The sequence below is a fragment of the Eucalyptus grandis genome, chromosome 2 (assembly GCF_016545825.1).
Source record: "Eucalyptus grandis isolate ANBG69807.140 chromosome 2, ASM1654582v1, whole genome shotgun sequence".
NCBI lineage: Eukaryota > Viridiplantae > Streptophyta > Magnoliopsida > Myrtales > Myrtaceae > Eucalyptus > Eucalyptus grandis.
In genome coordinates, this window is record NC_052613.1 from 41,606,002 (window position 1) to 41,616,168 (window position 10,167).

General features: G+C 39.5%; 1 protein-coding gene across 2 annotated transcripts; it reads left to right on the forward strand.

The window, feature by feature from the left end:
* The first annotated feature begins 1,000 nt into the window (after positions 1-1,000).
* On the forward strand, positions 1,001-10,167 carry LOC104432881 (serine/threonine-protein phosphatase 6 regulatory subunit 3). Of its 2 annotated transcripts, none has more exons than XM_039306249.1 (19): positions 1,001-1,287; positions 2,089-2,192; positions 2,402-2,488; positions 2,582-2,657; positions 2,772-2,846; positions 3,073-3,126; positions 3,987-4,046; positions 4,169-4,285; positions 4,453-4,547; positions 4,665-4,873; positions 5,664-5,761; positions 5,931-6,034; positions 6,137-6,302; positions 6,514-6,636; positions 7,600-7,682; positions 8,117-8,255; positions 8,350-8,379; positions 8,486-8,556; positions 8,954-10,167. In XM_039306249.1, exons 1-19 carry the CDS (start codon positions 1,249-1,251, stop codon positions 9,723-9,725), a joined length of 2,502 nt encoding a protein of 833 aa, XP_039162183.1. In that variant the 5' UTR covers positions 1,001-1,248; the 3' UTR covers positions 9,726-10,167. The 2 variants fall into 2 exon arrangements, with proteins under 2 accessions (XP_039162183.1, XP_039162182.1); XM_039306248.1 differs by having other exon boundaries at positions 1,002-1,287; positions 8,951-10,167.

Here is a 10,167-nt window from a genome sequence, read left to right on the forward strand (position 1 = left end):
AAGTGGCGTGGCGTGGCGTCCAATGGAATCTGTGAATTACGGAGCGCCCTCTTTTGTACCAGCATTTTCGGCCTTGTGTGGTTCCCTTTCGGTCAATAATAACTCGAAAATTAAAGGAAACTTCTTTTTACTTCTATCTTCTCATTAAAATTATAATTAATATCACAAAAACTTTAAATTTATACACTAATGAAAAATTTACCCCAAACTAATATTTTGATCATCAAAAAATCAAATTGATATAATCGTGACAAATTTATCTTTTCGTTAAATTAAATTAATATCATAAAAAAATTAATATACCTATGACAAATGAGAGGTAAAACATTAAATTCGTACACTCATTAATGTTTTGGGTCGTCTAACTCAGTAATTTAACGGTAAAATTTAATGAAAATTAACGAAAAACAAATTAACCACATATGTGCAAATCTAGAGTTTTTGGTCGTTAAATAATTAGTTTGTGATAAATTTATTATAAATATATGAATTTGAGATTATTGTAATATGAATTCTAAAATTTAAAATATTATTCAGATCTAGAAGAGTCGTAAGCGAATCTATGTATCGATTAGGATTAAAAAGGATAAGGAAATCAAAGTGCCACGAGATGTGAGAAAGTTTTGAACTAAATAAGATCAAAAATAGAAAAGCTGAATCCAAACGGATCTTTACTAAAATAATCTGCCCACCCCGACTTTAAATATTCACGTTGAACATCGGGGGGGTGGTAGGGCAACGCAACGCCATGTCACGAATTACATCTCCAAATCAACGAAGAAATCACAAATCGAAGGAGAAGTAGAGGGAAAAAAACAAAATTAAATTAAATAAAGAAAAACGAGAAAACTGGAGGAAAATACTTCCACCCCCTCTCTCTCTCTCTCTCTCTCTTTTTGGCTTCGATTTTTCTCTAGACGCCCCTCTCTTCGTCCTTCTCGATCTTCACGGCTCGCTCTCCTGCCTCCGTCTTTCTCCCCCACCCCATCTGAATCCCCCGCCCCGCCCCGCCCCCGCCGGAATAATTAGGGTTTTTCCGAGCTCCTCCCCAGCAACTCGGCAGCCTGCTATTCAGAGTCTCTCTCTCTCTTTTGGAACTCGAATCTCGAGCTCGCTGCGCCGTCCGGCAGCCGCGCCTCGATTCGCGCTCTTCCTTCCTTCCTTCCTCCCGAGGGCGCTTCGGATGTGACCCGCCCTCCCGCCCTCCCCGCGCCGCCCTTCCCTCGCCATTCGCCGCTCCTGCCGAAGATGTTCTGGAAGCTCCCCGTCCTGTCCGCCTCCTCTCCTGTGAGTCCCCGATTCTTATCCCTAATTTCACCCCCCTCCTCCCCCTCCCCTCCGCTCCAGCTGGCATACGGATGCCTTTTTCCCGCTCGTCTCGGTCTCGCCATTTCGAGAATCCGGATGCTGTCGGCTCGCGGCGGATTCTTGTTTTCTTTTCTCTCGGCGCTGCTGCCTGATGTGGTTTTTCTTCCGCGGCAATTAGAGCCGCGTGCCTAGTTAGATGCGTCCCCCGAGTTGTTGTTTCTTTTTTTTTTTTTTTTTTGTGCGTACCAGCAGTGGTGGCGTGGTAGTTTGTTTTTACTTCGCGGTGCTGGATCGTGTTCGGTCTGGTGATTCCGCTCGAGAGAGCTGAAGTCGATACGCGGTGTTCTCGTCTTTAGTTATCTAGATTTAGTCAATGTGCCGGAGTGCGCTGTATTCGAGTGTGTTATGTACTGGCATTCTACTCAGGCGTCTCGCTGGTGTCGTGCATACGCATTGCGAGAGTTCTCTTGCTGAATTGTTAGTTGAGATTTGAATTGCTTTCGAGGATTTTTTTTTTTTTTTTTTGCATTGTTGGGCTTTGTCTGAGATAGTATTCTAGGTGGATACCGTCTTAGTTTGATCGAACAGTGTTTGTTCGCCTCGGAAAACGAAGCATCGGTTACAATTGAACTTCACTGAATTTGGTTTCTCTTGCATCCTGCTTTAGTGTTGCAGTATGTGCTGTACCCTCTGTTGTTTTTCTTGAGGAGAAGTTTGAGAATGCGTCTGCGTTCGATCACAGCTTCAGTCCTACCTCTGAACTTATCGTTGCTTTTACAGGTGGAGTCGCTACTCGACAAGGAAGATTACACATTGGAGGAGCTTTTGGATGAAGAAGAGATTATCCAAGAATGCAAAGCTTTAAACAGTCGTCTAATTCATTTGTAATTTCTTTTTGCTGTCACTGAGGACATTTCCTTGGATTTACTGTTATTTTGTTATCCTATTCATTTGAATGTTTTGACACAAGGTTTTCATACATTTGGATAATTACCCTCCGCTGGATGTTGATGCCTGTAAAACCACACTGATTGTGGCGTGAAGTAGAGTTCCATTCATGCGTTAGATGCTTATGAGATGTATATATTTTCAGCCTACGAGACAGAGCTCAAGTGGAGCAGTTGTTGCGGTACATCATTGAAGAAGCTCCTGAAGATGCTGAGGGCAAACGTGCTTTCAAGTATGATCCCTTGCCATGACAGAAGGGAAATAATGCTCGTTATGTACTGTATAGTTTTCTTCCTTGACAATTTGGAATCTGCCACATTTTCAGGTTCCCCTTTATTGCCTGTGAGATATTTACTTGCGAGATCGATGTTATTCTCAAGACTTTAGTGGAGGAAGAGGAGGTTTTGGTTTACGAGTTTTTGTGATAGTCCTTTTTTTTGTGTGTTAAGAGTGTATGCAACAGTGGCACTCTTTTTCTAATTCATTTATTTATTTATTTTTAATTGTTGCTCCAGCTAATGGACTTGCTTTTCTCATTCTTGGATCCAAACCGTCCTCATAGTGCATTGCTTGCTGGGTACTTTAGCAAGGTATACATTTCAACATTGCAAAAGTGGTGTTTGATAATTTGGTGAAGGGCATCCTGCTCATAGCCATTTGAGTTGTAAAATAGGGTTATTGATACTTTGCTGACATGAGGATTTTCAGTCCTCTACTCTACCAGTACAAAATGTTCTGTGCTTATGAATTTCGCCCCTCGAAACTACCGGTTCTTGCTTCGAGCATCCAGTTAAAATGGTTTATTTTGCATTGCAGGTGGTTGTATGTCTCATGTTGCGGAAAACTGTTCCACTTATGAATTATGTTCAAGTGAGTTCTTGATAAGCTCTTTTCTGTAGCATTTCTTTCATGATTAGAAGAAATTGTTAATTCCTCTTTCAATTTGAGGTCAACTAACCATTTAATGTGTTGGTGATGTTGTTAAAGAGTCTAAATATCCCATTTATTACAAAATATTTGACCCACGAAATCCCACTTGCATCATGGGAAAGCTGGTTGGGGAACTAAAATGTGGTACCGTGATCCAATATTTCATTTTTGTTTGCTTAATGAGTAATGTCATTCAGTCAAATCTGCCAAACAGACAAATGAGCCAATATTTCATAAAACCGGTTGTGGCATGATATCGAGTTTTAGAGGTTCTATTGTAATCATCTATAGTTAAGAAGTCATTCTGTTATGGCAATGTCAATTCTTAACTAGTGCGATTGTGGGTTGTCAGGATTGGATATGCTAGATGGTTATTGGTACCACATTCCTCCTTCCCTCCCTCCTCCTTCCCCCCTTCCCCTTCTCTCTCTATGATATTTTGGCTTGGAAAACATCTCATTCCGGGCTTATGAAAGTGATCTGATTCAGGAGGCTGGCTGGGGTGCATAAATAACCAAAGGGTGGTGTGTGCTCGTAGGTCACATCTTATACTTTATATGTACACGTGTCTTTCCCATGGCTGATGATAATGCCGTAACTCATCATATTTTTGTCTGCACGACAAGCATCTTTGTATAAGAGAAATGGAGTGCCGTTGATTGATAAATGCATGCTTGATTTTCAAAGTCATGGATCTCTTGTAGTGTTATCATTAAACTTACAATTTACGATTAATTGGTTGATTGATTTTTGCATCCAATGATACTTTTTTGAGTATTGGTAACATTTTCTTCTTATAGGCTCATGAGGATGTTTTCTGCAAGCTTGTTGATTTGATCGGAATTACATCAATCATGGAGGTAACTGATATTTCTCCCTTGTTGCACTTAATCATAAACTCACTTGATTATGGTTGCTATTATACTGTAACCATGTGAGGAGTTTGTTCATACTTTTTTAATGAAACAACCTTTCTACGCAGGTACTGGTGCGACTTGTAGGTGCTGATGACCATGTCTATCAAAATTATTTGGATGTGATGCAATGGTTAGCTGAGAGCAATCTGCTGGAAATGATTGTCGATAAACTGAGTCCATCTGTAAGTGGCAATTGTTGCATTTTTATTTTTGGATGTATTCAGATGACAGTTGAGAAACTGAGTCCATACCCATTTTCAATCCCCATTGATCAATTTTTCTCCCTTCCCAGTTTTCAAACAGAGCCTAAGTAACATTCTAATGACTGTTTTGTCTTTCTGTTGATCAGTGCCCTCCTGAAGTTCAAGCTAATGCTGCTGAAACCCTGTGTGCCATTACTCGAAATTCACCATCAGCTTTAGCCACAAAACTTTCATCTTCAAGGTTTGCCTCATTGCTATTGACTTGTTTCCTTTATTTTGTGGTTTGTAATTTCTAGTAAGGATCCGTCACTGTGAGTACTTTTGAAATGGCCTTTGATGTTTTTTATGATCCATGCAGCTTTGTTGAAAGAGTCTTTAGTCATGCATTGGAAGAGTCACCTTCAATATCCGGCCTTGTCCACTCACTTTCAGTCTGCATCTCTTTGCTGGATCCAAAAAGATCGGCGGTTTCTTCCTCTTTGTTTCATTCTTTCCGTGGTCAACACATGTACGAGTGCCCGATAACTGTTAATGCAGAGACTATTAATGCGATGCTTCCAAGACTTGGTATGTCTGAATACTTTCTTCTTTGGTATCATTTGCAAAACATTTTGAAAGGCTGTTCTGTTCTCATCCCAAGCATGTTGTTTATGTGCTTCAGGTATGTGAGACAAGCTTATGCACGTTTTGTTCCCTTCAATAGATAGTTGTATATGCTTTACTATGATAAGGCAATTTCTCTTTTGATTTAGAAATTCATAAAGAGTCATTGGGAGGAATTTTTGCTGTGATTGCTTGCGTTTTGTATTAAATTGTCATGGTGCTTCAACATTGAAGCCTTTGTCCGGTCATCTCTGTGTGTGGTGCAGATCATGTGATTTGACGTATTATAATAGAACTCTATGCATTCTGTGGTAGTCTTCTCTCCTTGCTGTAAGCCTGTAAGGATTCTGTTGGTTGAGAGTGGTTTTTAGTGGATCAAGTGAAGATCATTGTTCCACCTCTGATTTCCGTCGCATAAGCTGACATCACGTATTAAAAGCATCTCACCTTGTATAGTGATAATCGGTAATCTCTGAAATTGCTTAATTTGTGTTGAAGATGCTAGTCATATGAGTTTGACTCTAAGTGTGTGTAATTAGGAGCCTTCCGGGTAAAAGATTGTACATGTACCATAAAGTCTTGAGCTTTTAGAGGTGTTGAAATTCGTTTGGAGTGTGTTCCTATGACTACCTGCTAGCAGAGTTTCTGTACATCAATTTACATTTGTTTCTACTTCAATAAATGATATAGTCAGGTCACTCCTCACATTGAGGCTCTGTGATTTTTTCTTACTTTTCAATTAATTGATCTGCAGGCGACTTGCTTGTGCTTTTGAACGTGTCATCAGACCAGAGGGTACTGCCCACTACATATGGGGAACTTAGGCCACCTCTTGGGAAGCATCGTCTAAAGGTTGGTGCAACTTCTTGCAGCATTTACTTTTTCTTTACCACCGAGTTCGACTTACCTTACTTTTGATATTAATGTTGATGAAAGATGGAGTAATTTGTTGCAGACCTTAATGATCTTATTTTCTGTAAGATGGTAAGTGATGGTTTTTCTTTCCATTCTCTTTTTGTAGATTGTGGAATTCATTGCAGTGTTGATGAAAACTGGCAATGAAGCTGCCGAGAAGGAATTGATTAGCTCCGGAACAATTCTGCGTGTTTTGAATCTTTTCTTTGAGTAAGATTCTTCTTTTTTGCAATTAGAGCCCAGGAAACTGCATTACTTATGACTTCGAGAGTTATCTTCTTAAAAAACTCATACATTTACTTTTGCTTGCAGGTACCCTTACAACAATGCGTTGCATCATCACGTAGAGAGTATCATATCGTCATGCTTTGAAAGCAAGAGCACAGAATTGGCTGATCATCTATTTCGAGATTGCGATTTAATAAAGAAAATGTTAGAAACAGATAAACAGCCTGTTCTCTCTGGTGGTGATGATAAGGTAGACACATGCTTCAGATGCAAGATTATGCCATATCAATTATAGTCCTTAATTATTTTACAAGTGATGCAACATCATTGTAACACACTGGACTCACCTTAATTCTTAATTAAGTTTGATGAAAGGGGAAGGTTTATTGACACAGGCTCCAGGATTTTCCATAGAAAATCTAGTATGTTTATAAGTCTGCATTTTGGTGCTCCTTTTGCAGCCAACTATACCCACTGCTGGAAAACAAGCTCCTAAAGCTGGGAATCTTGGACACATTACTCGGATCTCTAATAAGCTCATCCAACTGGGTAGCATCAATAGTCATATTCAGAACTATCTTCAGGTGGGAAGGTTTTTTATGCTTCTTTTGCATTGGTTTCTAAAAGGTACTTGTTATTGTAGATCTCATATAATTGTTACTTAATCTTAGCTCTTCCACTATCTATTGACCTTGATTAGGGTGAATTGAATTTTAAGTACTCCCACATGCGTTAATTAGATTTTTTCTAATTAGTTTTACCAACATATATTTATTTATGCATTTTATACTATTAATTTACTAGGGAACATTGTACACTATTTGTACTCAAAATTGATTTTTTTTTTTTAAAGTTCTGCAAAATTGTTTTTAATTATGTGAAATATTTCAAGTTTTGCTTTTATGTTTTGATGTGGACATTATTATTTGGAGAGGCGCATGTGCCCTAGTGTCCCACATAAAGGCACCATTTGTTAAGTTACTAAGAAATTGTCTTACTCCTATGCAGTTGATCTACAATGGGAAAGTCAGGGTTCTCGTTAGGTGTTATTCCATTATTACTTGCTATCCTCATAATCAAATCATCTAGGAGGTCATTAGTATCCTTTTTATTTGGCCACGCAGTCGTATTTCTCTCATCTTAAGTTTTGTTTGGGTTGGGCAACTATTTCCTGATTCTTAATTATGAAGTGTGGCTTCTTATTTACCTAGCAAAATAGCTCCCATGTACATGTGTGCAAAATATGAAAAAGATGTTAATAGTGGAAGAAAAGGTGTGATTTGGGTTATATCTTAAGTGTAGAGATTTTTGGGTCAACATGATGGCTACAATGGCATTTTATCTGCTGTTTAAAAATGTATTTTATTATTCAATAAATGCCTAGCCTGGGTGGGAGAATGTTTGGGGTTTAAGGTTGCCTTTGGGTTTACTTTACAGGAAAAAAGAGATGTTCAAGATATTGATCACTGAGGACTTCTTCAGATAGTCCTTTTACATAGTTCTCACGATATCTGCTGACATATCTTTGCTTACAATGTTTACTGTAGGAAAATAGTGAATGGAGTGAGTGGCAAGCCAATGTTCTTCAGGAGCGTAATGCAGTTGAAAATGTCTTCCGCTGGGCATGTGGGTAAGTTCTCGCATAAATTTCGGTCTGCATTGTTAGAGAAATTGTCACCATATCAGTGGCTTGCCAATCACTTTGTTGGTTCTATTTTTTCTGAAAATTCATTTTTCCCTTTTAGTATCGGGTCATGGCGTATTTACTACATTCATTTTTTCTATATCCATAAGACAAATTAATTCTGGAATTCAAACACTTCTACACAAGTATTAAGTTATGCATTATCGAGTTACATGAGCTTGTTCCTGTCGCCTGTTCAGGTGCAGGGGCATATTATTCTTTTTGCCTAACATCCTCCCTTCTTTTAAATTCTTAATATACATCTCATGGACGAAAATTCCATCAGCATTGTCTTTTCTCATTGAATTTTCGTGCACGTTTTCGCAATTGTTCTCTTGCTTTGGCTGTTGCTAATAAGGACTTCTCCTCAACACCTGCAGCCGCCCAACTGCATTACATGATAGGACAAAGGATAGTGATGAAGATGACCTACATGACAGAGATTATGATGTAGCCGCCCTAGCAAATAACTTAAGTCAGGCTTTGAGATACAAAATATACGGAAATGAGGATGCAGAGGTAATCTTGCACTTTTAACTTTTTTCTTTCTTATCTGAACTTATGTCATCTGCCCTATAACCTTTTAGCTGAACTTACATCTTATTCTTTGCAGGATCATGGAGCTCTTGATCGAGATGATGAGGTAATGATAATTATTAAGAGCATTAATGTCAGACAGTTATAATTTGACTCAAGGTTAACCCTGGAAGCGTTGTTTAGCTATATTTGAATTGATGTTCATAATGCAGGATGTTTACTTTGATGATGAATCTGCTGAAGTTGTTATATCATCCCTCAGACTAGGTGATGATCATGGGAGGTAATTATTTATGTGATCGACAATAGTTGAGTTTCAGTGAGAATCTGAAAAGGAAGTCTGGACATAGGAATTAGTTCTCTAGGAAATTTGCAGTTAATATTACTCACTCCCTCTTGCTCCAATACAGCTGTAAAAAAGGAAACATATCCAAAAGTAGACCATAACATTATTGAAAGGCAGCTTTTCATCTTCACTCATGCGGCTAAAGCAATTGTTGTCGTTTAATGTGTGAAAGGTTTCTCTTGATTTTCTATTTACTTGGTGCAGATCTCTCTTCTGGGCCTCCATTGCATTATGCTGCTTAATTAATGCAGCGATTTCCAATTGTTACCTGCTTTTGGTGAACTGCACATCTATAATGACAATGTTACATCCATTTGTTTATTTGGTGCAGTAGTTTGTTCACAAACTCCAATTGGTTCACATTCCAAGATGAAAGAATGGAAGATGCAAATGTTGGTGCTTCGTCTATGGAGGTGATGGATGAAATAAATCTGAATGGAGCTGCAAATGGCGGCAACAGCAGTAGTGACGACGAGGTGGTTGTAGGAGAGGATGAAGACTTAACTGGGGCTAAAGACTCCCCCAGTGTCACATCCACTTCAAATTCGAATTTACCAAATGGAAATGCTCCCTCGGCCCCAAATTTCTTCCGTTTTGAGATGCCTGATAGTGAGGATATATTTGGCAACAGAGCTTTACCTGAGTGGGAGGGATGGGGTGAGTCAGCTGATTTGCAGATAGGTGGTTCAAGTGTGAATCCATTTGTTGATCATGATGACTCAGAAGACAAATTTTCCAGCCAAGTTGAGGTGTCGCCAGATGTCAGTCCCTCCTCAAGTGGAGAACCTGTACTATCTAATGGCTCAATGGCAAGTACTGGCTCCAGTGACAGTTCAGGGGGAAGTGACGCAGGTCAGAAATCTGCTGCTGTACCCTCATTGTTCGAGGAGGATGTGGAATTTGTGGGCGTGGAATTAGAAGGAACCGAGAAGGCGATGGAGCAGGCTTTGAAGGAGGGGATAGTTGGGGAGGCAGGCCCACTGAAAAGGAACATGAGTCCCAAGACACCTGAAAAAGATAAGTCTGATGAGGGCGAGGAGGGGATCAAGGAGTTTAATGACGCAAACTATTGGCGGGTCGACCAGGAGGTTGCAGTCTTGGAGTAATGTGAGGTTCATCTTGATCCTCTGTGCGACGCTTGAGTTATGGAAGGTCACATCTGCCATCTTCAACCCACCCACATTTGCCTGGGAAAGGCTTAAGAAGAACACAAGCTATGTACAGTGTAATTTTGCTTTCCGAATAGGGGGTTGTCAATTTGTCTGTTGCTGGTTAATCTCTTATGTTATTGATGATTCCTGGGCTTTTTCCTCGTCGCTGATTTAGGGTTCCGCCTATTTTGTTCTCTTGATCTTGTTGTGGCTTAGAAGTTACCCCAACCCTCAAGTTGTGAAATTACATTTTAGACTGGAAGGACCAAAATGATTTCCTTACCAAGAACAATGTAGACTAAGTCGTCCGTGCCCATTGTTATCTGTGTGACTAGACAGACATAGGTGATGCCCGTGAACTGCAGTTCTTTCTCGGAGACAATTCGGGTTTTGGACA

What these genes read in the sequence shown, in the direction of transcription:
- LOC104432881 (XM_039306248.1), top strand. Translation starts at nt 1,249, where the DNA reads ATGTTCTGGAAGCTCCCCGTCCTGTCCGCCTCCTCTCCT. An exon ending in AACAGTCGTCTAATTCATTT is followed by an intron (nt 2,193 to 2,401) that starts GTAATTTCTTTT and finishes ATATATTTTCAG; the next exon opens with CCTACGAGACAGAGCTCAAG. An exon ending in GTTTTGAATCTTTTCTTTGA is followed by an intron (nt 6,035 to 6,136) that starts GTAAGATTCTTC and finishes TTTTGCTTGCAG; the next exon opens with GTACCCTTACAACAATGCGT.